The 19,929-nt window shown below is 39.9% G+C and overlaps 1 protein-coding gene across 1 annotated transcript in view; it reads right to left on the reverse strand.

Moving 5' to 3' along the window:
• The window catches only part of glis1b (GLIS family zinc finger 1b), a 155,960-nt gene extending 139,481 nt beyond the window's left edge, over positions 1-16,479 (reverse strand). Inside the window, exons 1-2 of the mRNA XM_029695605.1 lie at positions 16,247-16,479; positions 15,720-16,057 (exon numbers count right to left, since the gene is read on the reverse strand). Coding sequence (XP_029551465.1) covers positions 15,720-16,038 — 319 coding nt within the window. The 5' untranslated portion in view covers positions 16,039-16,057; positions 16,247-16,479. The remainder of the gene's footprint in view (positions 1-15,719; positions 16,058-16,246) is intronic.
• Positions 16,480-19,929: the final 3,450 nt, after the last annotated feature.

Genomic DNA, 19,929 nt, shown 5'->3' on the forward strand with positions numbered 1-19,929 from the left:
CTCCACTTTTATACAGTTATACTCCACTTTTATACAGTTATACTCCACTACATACAGTTATACTCCACTTTTATACAGATATACTACACTTTTATACAGATATACTCCACTTTTATACAGATACACTCCACTTTTATACAGATATACTCCACTTTTATACAGTTATACTCCACTTTTATACAGTTATACTCCACTTTTATACAGATATACTCCACTTTTATACAGTTATACTCCACTTTTATACAGATATACTCCACTTTTATACAGATATACTCCACTTTTATAGTCACACTCCACTTTTATACAGATATACTCCACTTTTATACAGTTATACTCCACTTTTATACAGTTATACTCCACTTTTATACAGTTATACTCCACTTTTATACAGTTATACTCCACTTTTATGCAGTTATACTCCACTTTTATACAGTTATACTCCACTTTTATACAGTTACACTCCACTTTTATACAGTTATACTCCACTTTTATACAGATATACTCCACTTTTATACAGTTATACTCCACTTTTATACAGTTATACTCCACTTTTATACAGATATACTCCACTTTTATACAGATATACTCCACTTTTATACAGTTATACTCCACTTTTATAGTCACACTCCACTTTTATACAGATATACTCCACTTTTATACAGTTATACTCCACTTTTATACAGTTATACTCCACTTTTATACAGTTATACTCCACTTTTATACAGTTATACTCCACTTTTATGCAGTTATACTCCACTTTTATACAGTTATACTCCACTTTTATACAGTTACACTCCACTTTTATACAGTTATACTCCACTTTTATACAGATATACTCCACTTTTATACAGTTATACTCCACTTTTATACAGTTATACTCCACTTTTATACAGATATACTCCACTTTTATACAGATATACTCCACTTTTATACAGTTATACTCCACTTTTATAGTCACACTCCACTTTTATACAGATATACTCCACTTTTATACAGTTATACTCCACTTTTATACAGTTATACTCCACTTTTATACAGATATACTCCACTTTTATACAGATATACTCCACTTTTATACAGTTATACTCCACTTTTATAGTCACACTCCACTTTTATACAGTTATACTCCACTTTTATACAGATATACTCCACTTTTATACAGTTATACTCCACTTTTATACAGTTACACTCCACTTTTATACAGTTATACTCCACTTTTATACAGATATACTCCACTTTTATACAGTTATACTCCACTTTTATACAGTTATACTCCACTTTTATACAGATATACTACACTTTTATACAGATATACTCCACTTTTATACAGTTATACTCCACTTTTATAGTCACACTCCACTTTTATACAGATATACTCCACTTTTATACAGTTATACTCCACTTTATACAGTTATACTCCACTTTTATACAGTTATACTCCACTTTTATACAGTTATACTCCACTTTTATGCAGTTATACTCCACTTTTATACAGTTATACTCCACTTTTATACAGTTACACTCCACTTTTATACAGTTATACTCCACTTTTATACAGATATACTCCACTTTTATACTGTTATACTCCACTTTTATACAGTTATACTCGACTACATACAGTTATACTCCACTTTTATACAGTTATACTCCACTTTTATACAGTTACACTCCACTTTTATACAGTTATACTCGACTACATACAGTTATACTCCACTTTTATACAGTTATACTCCACTTTTATACAGTTATACTCCACTTTTATACAGTTATACTCCACTTTTATACAGATATACTCCACTTTTATACAGATATACTCCACTTTTATACAGTTATACTCCACTTTTATACAGTTATACTCCACTTTTATACAGTTATACTCCACTTTTATACAGTTATACTCCACTTTTATACAGATATACTCCACTTTTATACAGATATACTCCACTTTTATACAGTTATACTCCACTTTTATACAGTTATACTCCACTTTTATGCAGTTATACTCCACTTTTATACAGTTATACTCCACTTTTATACAGTTACACTCCACTTTTATACAGTTATACTCCACTTTTATACAGATATACTCCACTTTTATACTGTTATACTCCACTTTTATACAGTTATACTCGACTACATACAGTTATACTCCACTTTTATACAGTTATACTCCACTTTTATACAGTTACACTCCACTTTTATACAGTTATACTCGACTACATACAGTTATACTCCACTTTTATACAGTTATACTCCACTTTTATACAGTTATACTCCACTTTTATACAGTTATACTCCACTTTTATACAGTTATACTCCACTTTTATACAGATATACTCCACTTTTATACAGATATACTCCACTTTTATACAGTTATACTCCACTTTTATACAGTTATACTCCACTTTTATACAGTTATACTCCACTTTTATACAGTTATACTCCACTTTTATACAGTTATACTCCACTTTTATACAGATATACTCCACTTTTATACAGATATACTCCACTTTTATACAGTTATACTCCACTTTTATACAGTTATACTCCACTTTTATACAGATATACTCCACTTTTATACAGTTATACTCCACTTTTATACAGTTATACTCGACTACATACAGTTATACTCCACTTTTATACAGTTATACTCCACTTTTATACAGTTACACTCCACTTTTATACAGTTATACTCGACTACATACAGTTATACTCCACTTTTATACAGTTATACTCCACTACATACAGTTATACTCCACTTTTATGCAGTTATACTCCACTTTTATACAGTTATACTCCACTTTTATACAGTTATACTCCACTTTTATACAGATATACTCCACTTTTATACAGTTATACTCCACTTTTATACAGTTACACTCCACTTTTATACAGTTATACTCCACTTTTATACAGTTATACTCCACTTTTATACAGATATACTCCACTTTTATACAGATATACTCCACTTTTATACAGTTATACTCCACTTTTATACAGATATACTCCACTTTTATACAGATATACTCCACTTTTATACAGTTATACTCCACTTTTATACAGTTATACTCCACTTTTATACAGATATACTCCACTTTTATACAGATATACTCCACTTTTATACAGTTATACTCCACTTTTATACAGTTATACTCCACTTTTATACAGTTATACTCCACTTTTATACAGATATACTCCACTTTTATACAGTTATACTCCACTTTTATACAGATATACTCCACTTTTATACAGTTATACTCCACTTTTATACAGATATACTCCACTTTTATACAGTTATACTCCACTTTTATACAGTTATACTCCACTTTTATACAGATATACTCCACTTTTATACAGTTATACTCCACTTTTATACAGATATACTCCACTTTTATACAGTTATACTCCACTTTTATACAGATATACTCCACTTTTATACAGTTATACCCCTTTTATACAGTTATACTCCACTTTTATACAGTTATACACCACTTTTATACAGTTATACTCTACTTTTATACAGTTATACCCCTTTTCAGTATTCAATCTGATAGTATTTTACGTGACAGAAGTCTTGCCATTGGACTCTATTTGAGTAAAACGGGTGGAAGTCAAACAATAAAATTCCTCTCGCGAGACTACGAGACAGTGAGCAATGCGAGATTGCATTTGGATTCATTAAATAAATAAACCAGTCTCCACTATAAGAAGCGAATAGAAACTGGGCATCACGTTAATTCAAACATGCTCTCTTGGAGAATAGTGTTGTTTTCGTTTTTCCTCTGAGACCTGTAACCCGTTTTGATTAGAATAGAGCCTGTTGTCTTTATACAGCAGCATCATCGGTTGGATTGACACTTTGGCAGAGACAACGTTGTAGCCTTGGTGTGGTCCCAAACAACTTGTCAAAGTGAACTACACTGTTCTTAAACTAGAGAGAGCAACAAAGTAATCCAAAACCTTTGCCCCAAACACATGTTGACAGACGGACAAAACAGAGATTCAAACGTCATACTCACGCTGCACTGTACCGTAAAGAAGGAAAATGTACAGTGTTCAGTAAGAATTAAAGCATAGGCTACTTTTCTTCTTCTATGAGGGTAAGACACTGTCACTCATTACATGTCAACTGTTCTTAAATAAAGGATATGACCATACAGTAACTGTATCTTCAGTCTTCTGAACATACAAGTCAAAAGTAGCAAGGTAAAGTAATAAAACGTATATTTCTCTGGTTCAGGATGGATGATGGCCCACATCATTCACAAGCATTGAAAAAGTAGCAAAGTGTTTTTTCTCTAAACAAACTGAATTCAGTGCTTGCTCTTGTGCGGTTATTGGTCCAGGCAGGGGGAAGCTTCGGAGTGCCATTTAATGTTGCAGGAGGACTGGATTGGATTGCCAAGGACAAGAGAATAACTAAATATTCTAGAACGCTATGCTTTTATTAATGAGCAGTAATAAAATATATATATTGCACTATTAGACTTTATAATGTCTTTCATAGTCCTCTGGGGCTGGGCCAGCCAATTGCGTTGTCCGCTTAGTGGGCACTGCCCCATGGCAGCTTCCTGGCACCGACGCACAGACGAACAACAGAGAGGAGAAAATTGAGCCTTTTGGCTAATTTCTCCCCTTCACTAATGAAGGCATAAAACAGCTCTGCAAGAATCATGTTTGCCCATTTTGTTTTTGACCACTCAGATGAAGCCTGAATGGCTTGGTGATTAGTCGGTGACATGCCCAGCCTTGTAAAAACAAGGGCCGTTGGTTTCAGACACTAACCGCAAGAGAGTCTGTACTGTTACTGTATTGTACACTGGAATGGAGATTGAGTTCAGTTTTGCAGCTATATGCTCTTTCCTAACCAGTTTTTGGCAATAGGTTTGGCTTCAAAAGCTACAGGCCATACTTTTTCTTGCTGTAAAATGCGCTCATACCATACCAGTAACTACAGGTGAAGCTTAGGCTGTATAGAGGCTAATTCTGGAGCACAAGAGCAGCACTAGCTGGTTACAAAGCCCCATGTTCAATAGTAGAGACCGAGGCCGACCACCAACTAACAGCAGTACTCTTCAGGTTCTGTGTGACTTGTCCCAGGGAGGAGGGTCTAAGGTCAAGTGAAACAAGGCCCTGATGGCCACATCTCCGTCCCACAATGCTGTTCGGCAGGATGTCAGCCTTTGACCCATCCATCCTACATGGGCCTCTGATAGCTAGCGCAGCCCAGGGCAGCACAGCGGCGGACAGCCATCCAAGTGCCCAGTGGATTTTTCTTTGATGAAACAAGACAGCAGTGAGCCAAGAACAGCAAGTGCCACAGCCCTGATGTAAATGAAAAAGCCACCCATGAGCTAAGTCATACACAGCGAGATCGGGGAGACGCAGTCGCTGCCGTCTGAAAATGCATGAGTAATACAGGCTTTATGGATGTGTAGTTAGCTGTGGCATGCCTACCCTGGCATAGAGAGGAGAGAGAGGGGTGGGGGGAGGAAGGAGAAGAAGAGAGAGAGAGCTAGAGAGATGCAGAGGCAGAGAGAGAGAGAGAGAGCGAGAGAGAGAGAAAGAGAGAGGCAGAGAGAGCGCAAGAGAGAGAGAGAGAGAGAGATGAAGGGAGAGAGAGCGAGAGCAAGAGCGAGAGCGAGAGAGAGTGAATCACTTTTTCATCTCAGCTAGGAGTCAGCGAAGAAGTTCAGGCAAAACAATCAGATCCATTTCACATAAAGGAGGAATTTAATCCGCCATATCAAGAAAAAAAGGAGGAAAGTGTGGGTAAAATGTTATAAATGATTCTCAAGGCAAGGTTCATGCTAAAAATACCTTTTATGATGACATATCTGAGCCAACGCTGTTTTTCCTCGATTAAACCGAGGTCCAAAGCATATTTCCTCTGGTATTCCAAAGATATCTCGACACTTATTCAAACCAGATCATATTTTTGCAGAATGACTGTTGGGGTTATATTGACAGAGTGCTCTGGCTCTGGAAAGTCAGGATGCCTTTGGTTAGTGTGACATGCCAGAGTCATACCACACTAACGGAATAAGAATGAAAACATTTCAACTTTGAGGAGAGGATTCACCAAAAGACAACACATACTGTATTAGTTCACTCACGGAACAAAGACAAAGCCTTGGTGAGAGAACTGCTGCTATTGGGAAATGAATCGTTCAGTAAAAAGTGTTTCACTACATCTTCATTACAAACCTTTTAAAAGTTATTTCTCTCAATTCAATTCAATTCAAAGGGGCTTTAATGGCATCGGAAACATATGTTTAGATTGCCAAAGTAAGTAAAAACAATTAACAAAATTGAAATAAGCAACGTTTCAGGAGTTATTATATTTTTAGCTATGTACTGTTAGCTGTGTATCTCTCTCTCTCCCTTTATCTCTCTCTGTCGGTCTCGCTGTCTCTATCTGTCTGTTTGTCTGTGTGTGTCTCTCCATATCTCTCCATATCTCTGTCTGTCTGTCTGTCTGTCTGTCTGTCTGTCTGTCTGTCTGTCTGTCTGTCTGTCTGTCTGTCTGTCTGTCTGTCTGTCTGTCTGTCTGTCTGTCTGTCTGTCTGTCTGTCTCTCTCTCTCTGAGGACTAAGGAAGTGCTCTCATTCCATCAGTGAACATTCCCGCCTCTCCTTTTCTCAAGTCAGTCTGAAGTTTTACTGGAATACCGCAACAAAGCCATCATCAACTCCGGCTTCATGAATCAAGGGAACATGCTGCAAACATTATACTCCTCCGTCCAACGTCCAACCCAGCACCGTCATATTTACCCATGCCTCACGGCTGAGGTCATGCGAGTCACACACAGGGAGAGACGTGGGCTGAAGATGGGAATCCTGGGAAAAGGAGTCAGCGGTGTGTGTGTGTGTGTGTGTGTGTGTGTGTGTGTGTGTGTGTGTGTGTGTGTGTGTGTGTGTGTGTGTGTGTGTGTGTGTGTGTGTGTGTGTGTGTGTGTGTGTGTGTGTGTGTGTGTATCTTCATGTTTAATGCAGAAGCAGCATTCACAACAGAACTTGGGCCAATGGGCCCTGGTCAAAAGAAGTGCACTGTACAGGGAAAAGAGTGCCATTTGAAACAAAACCTTGGTGTTTGTCTATGCAGGCATCTTACATTAGAGACAATCACAGAGGAGAGCAGGAATCCATAGGTGGTGTAGAACAGCAGCACTGTTCATCACTGTTCTATGATACAGTAGCAAACAAAAGTGAGGTCGAGAACATTTGTCTGTTTCTCCCATAAACACTCAGATTATTACTCCTCATTCGAAGGGACACAAACGTCTGCTAGGAAAAACACAGGAAACTAAGTCAGTTATTGGGAATTCATCATGGGTGCCAATGCCACTTCATGCAGAAACCAAATATTGTGTGTGTGTGTGTGTGTGTGTGTGTGTGTGTGTGTGTGTGTGTGTGTGTGTGCGTGCGTGCGCGCGCATACGTGCGTGCGTGCGTGCGAAATGTTATAGCTGCCGCACAGACTCACTCAAAGTCGATTACTCATCTTTTCACGAGCTGAATCAACAGACAGACCGCTGCATTTATCTGAGAAAGCGTGGGACTCTAGCACTCTGCTCTAATTCAAACATTTTCCTCAAATAAGCTCATATCTGCATCCCAAATGGCACCCTATTTCCTATATAGTGCACTACTTTTGACCAGGACCCATGAGGGTGCCATTTGGGACATTGCCATAGAAACTCCGGCAACATTGGCCTAGCCAGGAGAAACTTTACTAAAGTATCAAATGAGGTAAAATATACAAGCTTAAAAAAAACTGAATTTAAACAGTACAGTGAAGAGGATATTTTCTGTGTTGCAAGACAAGTACTGTCTTTGCTGGTGGGCACTGATATTTACAGTTCAGTAGCCCCAAGGTAGTGTGCATCCTAAATGGCATTCTATCCCTTATATAGTGCACTTGTTTTGACCAGGGCCCATGGGGTGTCATTTGGGACCCGTGTTAACATTTCTGTTCAAGGTTCTAAATATCATGCAAATCTTGTGGCTTTTCTTCCCCCTGAGAATATAATCAAAAATATATATAATTGAACGTTTAACATTATCATCACTATTTGATTACAATTCATTTTCTAAAAGTTTAATACAGAAGACATCGTACTGAAGTTAGATTTTTTTTATCATTTCACTTTCCTCTGGCACAAAACACTTTTCTTAGGAATGTCCCCAAACCCAGTTAGCGGCTTTCATGGCATAAGGCCTTCAGTCTAAGACATATTTATTATCATCTCCGGCTGGGTCATTCCATTTTGCTAGTGGGGAGGAAGGAGTCACTACTGATTCAAACACAGTTCAGGTCTGGCACTATCACACTGACACTCACTCTGGGTCTCCCCTCGAGTGCCCATATGGATCTTTCCTGATGTGTGCTCCTCTATTGAACACACCAATCTCAGGCATCTCAGGATCTCTGATTAAATCCCCATTATGTGACAGTTTGGTTACATTAGGCTCTGAGGAATTTAAGGCATGGAAATATTTTATGGTATCAGTTGGCTCGCAGTGTTGCCTCTTAAAACACTCTGGTGAGGGAAACCCTTTGTCTGGAAAGAAATCTATAGAAATCAACTCACATTTGTCAGTTAATATATTCTTCCTATCTATCTATAAGTTGAATATCTTGGACAAAAGACTGATACAGAGCTGGTAAAGACAGAGAAAAGTTCACTTTCTCTGAATACATGTTTGATAAATGTATGCTTTTTACTCTAAAACCATTTTCCCACTTCCCCGCCGAGAGAAACTCAATGGCAAAAATCACAAATAATCGTCCAACATTCCAGGTGAGACCCTATAGTCTCATCCAGAGAGAGAGGGGTATGAAATAAGATCAGACTGAAATGAAGCATGATACTAAAGCCTGATGAGCCCAGTAGATCATTTACATGTACTGTCTATATAAAACACACCACACCCTGAGTATAATGGTTAGTGCTGAGGCCCTACCCAAAGGAATAGACTGAACTTCGTAAAAGGCAACAACAACAAAAAACAACACTGAAAGCTATTCTGAAAAACTATGTTTTGAATGGTGGTGCACATGCATGCCCACAGTAAACACTATCGCGATCACACAAAAAAAACATGCCATACAACTAATATTACTCAATGTTACCCACTAAACTAAGGCTACTAAACTCAGCAAAAAAATAAACGTCCCTTTTTCAGGACCCTGTCTTTCAAAGATAATTCGTAAAAATCCAAGTAACGTCACAGATCTTCATTGTAAAGGGTTTAAACACTATTTCTCATGCTTGTTCAATGAACCATAAACAATTAATGAACATGCACCTGTGGAACGGTCGTTAAGACACTAACAGCTTACAGACGGTAGGCAATTAAGGTCACAGTTATGAAATCTTAGGACACTAAAATGCCTTTCTACTGACTGAAAAACACCAAAAGAAAGATGCCCAGGGTCCCTGCTCATCTGCGTGAACGTGCCTTAGGTATGCTGCAAGGAGGCAACTGCCCGAGTTACACCAGGAACGCACTGCAGATGTGGCAAGGGCAACAAATTACTGTGAGACGCCTAAAACAGAGCTACAGAGAGACAGGACGGACAGCTGATCGTCCTCGCAGTGGCAGACCACATATAACAACACCTGCACACGATCGGTACATCCGAACATCACACCTGGAGGACAGGTACAGGATGGCAACAACAACTGCCCAAGTTACACCAGGAACACACAATCCCTCCATCAGTGCTCAGACTGTCCGCAATAGGCTGAGAGAGGCTGGACTGAGGGCTTGTAGACCTTTTGTAAGGCAGGTCCTCACCAGACATCACCGGCAACAACGTTGCCTATGGGCACAAACCCACCGTCGCTGGACCAGACAGGACTGGCAAAAAGTGCTGTTCACTGACGAGTTGCAGTTTTGTCTCACAAAAAAATTGTTGATGGTTGGATTCGCATTTATCATCGAAGGAATGAGCGTTACACCGAGGCCTGTACTCTGGAGCGGGATCGATTTGGAGGTGGAGGGTCCGTCATGGTCTGGGGCGGTGTGTCACAGCATCATCGGACTGAGCTTGTCATCATTTAGACAATCTCAACGCTATGCGTTATAGGGAAGACATCCTCCTCCCTCATGTGGTACCCTTCCTGCAGGCTCATTCTGACATGACCCTCCAGCATGACAATGCCACCAGCCACACTGCTCGTTCTGTGCGTGATTTCCTGCAAGACAGGAATGTCAGTGTTCTGCCACGGCCAGCGAAGAGCCCGGATCTCAATCCCTTTGAGAACGTCTGGGACCTGTTGGATCGGTGTGTTAGGGCTAGGGCCATTCCCCCCAGAAATGTCTGGGAACTTGCAGGTGCCATGGTGGAAGAGTTGGGTAACATCTCACAGCAAGAACTGGCAAATCTGGTGCAGTCCACGAGGAGGAGATGCACTGCAGTACTTAATGCAGCTGGTGCACACACCAGATACTGACTGTTACTTTTGATTTTGACCCCCCCCCCTTTGTTCAGGGACACATTGTTCCATTTCTGTTAGTCACATGTCTGTGGAACTTGTTCAGTTTACGTCTCAGTTGTTGAATCTTGTTATGTTCATACAAATATTTACACATGTTGAGTTTGCTGAAAATAAAAGCAGTTGACAGTGAGAGGACGTTTATTTTTTTGCTCCGTTTATTCTGCTACTATTGATAATACAGTCAGTACTTCTGCTACTGTCCTGTGTGAATTTAAGTATGCTCCCTCTAATTCTCTCTCTCTCTCTGTCTCTCTATTTTTCTCTCTCTCTCTTCCTCTCTTGGAGGACCTAAGCCCTAGGACCATGCCTCAGCACTACCTGGCCTGATGACTCCTTGCTGTCCCCATTCCACCATCGTGCTGCTTCTCCAGTTTCAACTGTTCTGCCTGCGGCTATGGAACCCTGACCTGTTCACTGGACGTGCTACCTTGTCCCGGACCTGCTGTTTTTTCCACTCTCTCTCTCTACCGCACCTGCTGTCTCTAACTCTGAATGATCGGCTATGAAAATCCAACTGACATTTACTGCTGAGGTGCTGACCTGTTGCACCCTCTACAACCACTGTGATTATTATTATTTGACCCTGCGGGTCATCTATGAACGTTTGAACATATTGGCCATATACTGTTAAAATCTCCACCCGGCACACCCAGAAGAGGACTGGCCACCCCTCAGAGCCTGGTTCCTCTCTAGGTTTCTTCCTAGGTTCTGTCCTTTCTAGGGTGTTTTTCCTAGCTACTGTGCTTCAACGTCTGCATTGCTTGCTGTTTGGGGTTTTAGGCTGGGTTTCTGTACAGCACTTTGTGACATCGGCTAATATAAAAACGGCTTTATAAATACATTTGATTTGATTTGATTTGATACTACGCTAGACTTCTACTACTACTCTAGACTTCTGCTACTATGCTAGCCTTCTGCTACTACGCAAGCCTTCTGCTACTACGCTAGCCTTCTACTACTACGCTAGCCTTCTGCTAATACACTAGCCTTCTGCTACTACGCAAGCCTTCTGCTAATACACTAGCCTTCTGCTACTACGCAAGCCTTCTGCTAATACACTAGCCTTCTACTACTACGCTAGCCTTCTGCTACTACGCAAGCCTTCTGCTAATACACTAGCCTTCTACTACTACGCTAGCCTTCTGCTACTACGCAAGCCTTCTGCTGCTACGCTAGCCTTCTGCTACTATGCTAGCCTTCTGCTACTACGCAAGCCTTCTGCTAATACGCTAGCCTTCTACTACTACGCTAGCCTTCTGCTACTACGCAAGCCTTCTGCTGCTACGCTAGCCTTCTGCTACTATGCTAGCCTTATGCTTCTATGCTGGCTTTCTGCTACTACGCTAGACTCAATTCTTAAAGCCTCTAACAATTAAACATCTTTAATTCTTCCACTGCCACAAAAAACATTGGACAGCTGAAGCACACCATTTTTCTTAAGGAAAATGACCCTTTCTTGTTTGAATATACAATCTAAAAAGAGCATTACTTTGTGGGCATGTTAACCTTTCATAAATATCTCTAAATGCACAACATTTAACAATCCTATGTATTACTTTCAGGAAAATGAGAAAAGGCCTATAAATGTATCTCCTGAATACTCATATGCACAGACCGTAATCATGGTATTCCCACATTCACAACAACAAAAAAGCAAATTCAAAAGCATCGTAACGACAATGTCATGATTCATGTTGGTCTGGGACGATGGTGAGGGCACAATGGTGCTCAGCTCAGAAGAGTCGGTCCTCCTCGTAAACGCTGAGACACATTTGGAGACATATGTTTCGTGTTTGGCCAGGAAAAACAATAATCAAATCCTTTGAGCCTCTTTTTGTGAAAAGATGATTGCTAATATAAAAGTGGGTTTTGTATCATCATAAATTAGGATGAGCGAGTAATTACCTCCACCCTCTTTCTCTCTCTCTCCTGCACAACAACACACTATCATCTCTTCTCAACAGGATGTAAAGTAGACGAAAGGCATGAAGTAGAACAGGCTTTTCCCCACATAGTCCGGGTTTCTATACAATGGTGTCTATATATATATATATATATATATATATATATATATATATATAAATATTGGACAGCTGAAGCAAGCAGTTGAAGTCGGAAGTTTACATACACTTAGGTTGGAGTCATTAAAACTCGTTTTTCAACCACTCCACAAATTACTTGTTAACAAACTAGTTTTGGCAAGTCGGTTAGGACATCTACTTTGTGCATGACACAAGTAATTTTTCCAACAATTGTTTACAGACAGATTATTTTACATATAATTCACTGTATCAAAATTCCAGTGGGTCAGAAGTTTACATACAATAAGCTGACTGTGCCTTTAAACAGCTTGGAAAATTCCAGAAAATGATGTCATGGCTTTAGAAGCTTCTAATAGCCTAATTGACATAATTTGAGTCAATTGGAGGTGTACCTGTGGATGTATTTCAATGCCTACCTTCAAACTCTGTGCCTCTTTGCTTGACATCATGGGAAAATCAAAAGAAACCAGCAAGACCTCAGAAAAAAAATTGTAGACCTCCACAAGTCTGGTTCATCCTTGGGAGCAATTTCCAAAAGCCTGAAGGTACCACATTCATCTGTACAAACAATAGTACGCAAGTATAAACACCATGGGACCACACAGTTGTCATACCGCTCAGGAAGAAGACGTGTTCTGTCTCCTAGAGATGAAAGTTCTTTGGTGCGAAAAGTGCAAATCAATCCCAGAACAACAGGAAAGGACCTTGTGGAGATGCTGGAGGAAACAGGTACAAAAGTATCTATATCCACAGTAAAACAAGTCCTAAATCGACATAACCTGAAAGGCCGCTCAGCAAGGAAGAAGCCACTGCTCCAAAACCACCATAAAAAAGCCAGACTACGGTTTGCAACTGCACATGGGGACAAAGATCGTACTTTTTGGAGAAATGTCCTCTGGTCTGATGAAACAAAAATAGAACTGTTTGGCCATAATGACCATCGTTATGTTTGGAGTAAAAAGGGGATGCTTGCAAGCCGAAGAACACCATCCCATCCGTGAAGCACGGGGGTGGCAGCATCATGTTGTGGGGGTGCTTTGCTGCAGGAGGGACTGGTGAACTTCACAAAATAGATGGCATTATTAGGAAGAAAAATTATGTGGGTATATTGAAGCAACATCTCAAGACATCAGTCAGGAAGTTAAAGCTTGGTCGCAAATGGGTCTTCCAAATGGACAATGACCCAAGCATACTTCCAAAGTTGTGGAAAATGGCTTAAGGACAACAAATTCAAGGTATTGGAGTGGCCATCACAAAGCCCTGACCTCAATCCCCAGAGAAAATTTGTGGGCAGAACTGAAAAAGCGTGTGCGAGCAAGGAGGCCTACAAACCTGACTCAGTTACACCAGCTCTGTCAGGAGGAATGGGCCAAAATTCACCCAATTTATTGTGGGAAGCTTGTGGAAGGCTACCCGAAACGTTTGACCCAAGTTAATTAATTTAAAGGCAATGCTACCAAATACTAATTGAGTGTATGTAAACTTCTGACCCACTGGGAATGTGATGAAAGAAATAAAAGCTGAAATAAATAATTCTCTCTACTCTTATTCTGACATTTCACATTCTTAAAATAAAGTGGTGATCCTAACTGACCGAAGGCAGGGAATTTTTACCAGGATTAAATGTCAAGAATTGTGACAAACTGAGTTTAAATGTATTTGGCTAAGGTGTATGTAAACTTCTGACGTCAACTGTATATGACCGTTGTTTCCAGACAAGCAGACAATCAGTGGGTTTGAAAGGGGCTGCAGACTAGTCACTGTACTCAAGGCCTGGGCAGGATTCGCAGTGAAGGACAACAAATATTTATGATTAAATAAATGGGAATATCAAACAAAATAATATAATTTGGAAAATTCTATAATTTTCAACAATAGAAAGGCCTTCTTCAACACATGACATACAGTACAAATAATACTATATGTGGGGTGTAGCTCTGAGACAAACAGTATGCATGTGTATTGAACTGAAGGGTATTAGACTGTCTGCACAACTCACCATCATCATGTTAGCCGACAGCTTAAGTTTAGGCTTTAGATATAGGAGCTATGACAAGCATTGGGGTCCCAAACAAGGTTACTTGTTGCTACGGTACATACCACCTCTACTTTATGAAGCACAATTGCTTTCATACCAGTAGCCAACACAAACAAATGTAGAAGAAAATTTATGCTCCTCTATAAACCTGAGTGAGGAGGTTACAAATGAGATTATAGAAAAGCCTCGAGGAATGTTTACTTTCAGTAAGGCTGAGGTTGAAATGAAACTACCTCGTGTGGTTGAGGTAATTCACCAATGGACATTTACTCTTAAAATCTATTTATTAGAAATATTTACTCATTAATTTACTCTTACATTTTATTTATTAAAATAATCTTCTGCTAATAGGATACATAAATAATTTACAAATATAAGGTTTCAAATAATGTTGGTTTGTACCTAACCAAAAGTGTGATCTATAACAGCTTAATAAATGCTATCCACTCATAAACTCCAGAGACATCCTCATCTGTCCTCCTCAATCAGAACTTGCCACTTCCTCTAAAATCAGTGCAGTCTCTTCTGTTGATAATCCCTAGAGTGGAAGTCAAAGTGCTCCCTTCTCTGGCAGTTACTCCACATATACCACTTAAATCACATCACGTGGCTACACTTTGTGTCACTGAGATGACTTTCATTGTGATGCTCTTTATTAAGACCAGGTCTATACATCAGTGGCACTTAATTAACGAGGGGGTTATCAACAGTAGAATCCACAACTGCAAACACGGATCTGTCAACTAAATGTACAGTACATCTGAATCAAATATGAAGACGACAGTGCACTTAAGGATGCCATATGTAGCCAAATAGATAGAAACTGGCACCATTTCACAGTAAACGGATATGTGGTATAATAGAAAATATTATCAGAGGACTGGAAGGAATGACAATAAGAGGATCTAACTGATACACTTCTAAAAAAGACTTTCCCTGTATCATAAATATTAGCAAATTAGTTTAGTAACTCCTTTCCCCAATATTGGTGTGATACCTTTAGATTTAGAACGCATATGAAAGTATATTTAAAGAACCGAATGGTTTCTATAAACATCTAGATATTATTAAAATACATTCTGTGATACAGAGTAGCGTCAATGAGCGCGTTAAATCATAGGTTTTGCTTTACCTTGTTCCGGGGAGAGAGAGAAACACGCGCGGGTAGCTTTGGCTGTCAGATGGCCTTTCTCTTGAGAGCCATAGCGCTCCTCTGGCGTGGTGAGTCGCTTCGGACTCGGACAGTGACTGGGGTTGTGATGTGGGCTCCGGCAGGTCTGGGTTCCAAAACCATCGTTCCCGATGCGTCTGGCGCAGAAGTCCGACTTGCTGCTGTACATGGAGAGAGTCAGCCCCGTGAAGTCTGAATACACTGGGGTTTGGCGGTGACTCACCATTCCGAACAGTGCTGAGGATTTCTGCATTGGAATTTCAGTGTTCCCGGTGTGCATTCTCTGTGTTCACATTTACCTGTGTCGGGGAGAGAAAAACACATATCCCTTATAAAAATCTGAAGCCAAATCAAACCATCTCCTTAACTTGAACAGATGTTTTTTTACGCACGTTCTTCCGAATTGCCAAATAACATGGAATATTTAGTGACAATAAATACAAAATATGCAAGAAGTGAGAGATCTTCATTTTCTAGATGACACCTACCGTATAAGCCGTCAAAAGGAAGAAGACGTAGACTCCTTTATGGTCGGACTTGGTGTACATCAGCATCTTCCGCCAAATGCGGAGAAAAGCGTGTCTTAACCAACCGCATCCTCTCCGCTTCCAAAGTACATTTTAAAGAATGTTCCATGTATCAATTCTCAACATGTTCCCTTTGACTGACATCTGATTCATCCACTGAGTCGGCAGTATCCGAGTCAATGCGTCTCTGTCCGCACCAATGCAAGCATGACTGTCCGGGGACCAAAGGTAGGTGGGATATGAAGATATCGATCGTGGAGAATCGTTTTAAGGGTGAGCAAACTGATGTGCTTAGAAGTTAACGTAACAGCAGATGATGGTCAGGTTCCAAGGAAATTATGAGCAAATAGCCTGTCAATGAGAACCGAATGCCTTTAGGGTAGGTCAAATAGCCTGTCAATGAGAACCGAATACCTTTTGGGTAGGTCAAATAGCCTGTCAATGAGAACCGAATACCTTTAGGGTAGGTCAAATAGCCTGTCAATGAGAACCAAATACCTTTAGGGTAGGTCAAATAGCCTGTCAATGAGAACCGAATACCTTTAGGGTAGGTCTAATAGCCTGTCAATGAGAACCAAATACCTTTAGGGTAGGTCAAATAGCCTGTCAATGAGAACCAAATACCTTTAGGGTAGCCTTCCCTGTGGCTCAGTTGGTAGAGCATGGTGTTTGCAATGCCAGCATGGTGTGTGCAACGCCAGCATGGTGTGTGCAACGCCAGGGTTGTGGGTTCGATTCCCACGGTGGGCCAGTACCAAAAAAAAAAAAAGATGAAATGTATGCATTCACTACTGTAAGTCGCTCTGGATAAGAGCGTCTGCTAAATGACTAAAAATGTAAAAATGTAGGTCAAATAGCCTGTCAATGAGAACTAAATACCTTTAGGGTAGGTCAAATAGCCTGTCAATGAGAACCGAATACCTTTAGGGTAGGTCTACAGGCATTTTTATAGCGCAAACTTCAGTTAGGAATCGATTAGGAATGAGGGAACATGTATTTTATATGATAGAGACAAATAGCCTATCAGGTCACATATCGGGGTAAAAAAAAAGAAAACAATGATGTAGTAGGCCCCTGCGTATTGTTCGTTCAATAGGCATAGGCCAACATTAAATGTCATTGAAATGTAGGCTACCTCGTGTCTACATTCTGATGTATGTATATTATTTTTAAGCAAAGCATAAAAAGGAAATATAACAAGAGTCGATTATTTCATCAAGATTTTTTTTTAAAGACAGCCTGTGTGAACAAAGCCTAATCAAGAACATTACAAGCCCTATTCACGTCCATTCAAATGATCAATGATTACCTCAATAAAAGCATGCATGTGATTAGTAAAATTAATTAATTTAACTATATAGGCCTAAGCATGATCGCACATGCGGCTTAAAATAAAATAATAATGTGATATATAATAATCTTCATGTGAATAGACCTTATTGGAGCATATACAAAAATATAGAAATGGCGGTAGACCTAAATGACTAACATTTGCATGTAAAAATGTGCTAACGATATGGCTATTAGTTGACGACAATAGGAGATACTGTATGAATAGCAGGACAGTACGACTAAGTAGTGACATCTAGTGGGGGATTCCGTATCTGATCAACACAGAGAGAGAGAGAGAGAGAGAGAGAGAGAGATGATATTGATTGGAGATGTCTTTATTCTTTTGGAACTTTTGTGAGTGTGATGTTTACTGTTCATTTTTATAGTTTATTTCACTTTTGTTTATTATCTACTTAACTTGCTTTGGCAATGTTAGCATATGTTTCCCATGCCAATAAAGCCCCTTACATTGAATGTAATTGAGATGCCCTGGAGCTGTTGTCAGAGGACAGACTAGGGTGCCCCAGCCTCATCATAATTGACTGGGGCACAAATTACATGAGGGCTCAGCAGGAAAGGGTGGCCACAGCACTCAAGGGAGTGATTGAAAAAGCTTCTTCCACTTTCCCCAACACACAAGTGGTTATCTTCACCCTGCTACCATGAAAATACATTCACCTTGCCACCATACAGCGGGTGAATGCAAGCATTTCCCGGGACTGGCCCACCAATCCACCCTGAACTTGAACAGCCTTTATGACCAAGTTCACCTCTACAAGGCAGCAATCCCAACTTTTGCCAGGATCCTGAAGGACGTCACCCTGAAACACAGGAGCAACAGAGCAACGGAACAACGGAGCAACGGAACAACGGAACAACAGAACAACAGAACAACAGGATAACAGAGCAACACAGCAACAGAACAACAGAGCAACACAGCAACAAAACAACAGAACAACAGAACAACAGAGCAACAGAACAACAGAGCAACAGAGCAACACAGCAACAGAACAACAGAGCAACAGAACAACAGAACAACAGAGCAACAGAGCAACACAGCAACACAGCAACAGAACAACAGAACAACAGAGCAACAGAACAACAGAACAACAGAACGACAGAGCAACAGAACAACAGAACAACAGAGCAACAGAACAACAGAACAACAGAGCAACAGACACCCAGTGAGCAGAACAACAAGACCTGCGCTGAGAGAACCCATGCAAAGAGGACCTACACCCAGACCACAGCTTTACCAGCCACACCCCAACCTGCTGAGACTACCCCAAACAAACCCTCGCCAAACCCTATATAGGCCCCACCAGATCAGACCTATGCCCCTTCTGTCCCCCCCCCCCCATGCCCAGGCCGTGAGCAGAACAACAAGGCCCAACCCCCACTAATACACCCGCCCAAGCCTGCGACCTAAGAGGTATGTATCAGATGCTCAACATGCTCTGCTCACACCTACTGTAATGGTCCAGGGCCTAAACAACACTTGACTCTATTGAACACAAAGCTTTTACAATCTCATCCCAGAATATACAAGGTCTGACAACCTAAGAAAATGAAAAACAATGACAAATAGTTCGATGAAGAATGCAAAAACCAACGAAAGAAATTGAGAAACCTATCAAATCAAATCAAATTGTATTAGTCACATGCGCCGAATACAACAAGTGTAGATCTTGCAGTTAAATGCTTTAATTTTTTGTTATACTTATCTCTTACTTTTTTAAAGGTATTTTCTTAAAACTGTATTGTTGGTTAAGGGCTTATAAGTAAGCATTTCACTGTCAGGTCTACACCTGTTGTATTCAACGCATGTGACAAATAAAATGTGATTTTATTTGGTATTGGACCCCAGTGATGACTCCCCTCAATCTAGCAATAAGCACCAGGGACATGGCTTTTAATCTACTTCCCATTAAACTTTTCCATTTTGAGAATCTTCTCTTGATATATAGTCTGTATATAGTCTCGCTATTGTTATTTTACTGCTGATCTTTTATTACTTGTTCCTTTTATTTCTTATTATTATTCATATTTTTTAAACTGCACTGTTGGTTAGGGGCTTGTAAGTAAACATTTCACTGTAAGGTCTACACCTGTTGTATTCGGCGCATGTGACTAATATAATTAGATTTGATTAGATTTGATTGTTGATTTGATGTATGGATATACCACTTCTCCAATTATTTTGGCCCTATTTTTTTTATTTAATTTCATTTCACCTTTATTTAACCAGGTAGGCTAGTTGAGAACAAGTTCTCATTTGCAACTGCGACCTGGCCAAGATAAAGCAGAGCAGT

This window comes from Salmo trutta, chromosome 17 (genome assembly GCF_901001165.1).
Source record: "Salmo trutta chromosome 17, fSalTru1.1, whole genome shotgun sequence".
Taxonomy (NCBI): Eukaryota; Metazoa; Chordata; class Actinopteri; order Salmoniformes; family Salmonidae; genus Salmo; species Salmo trutta.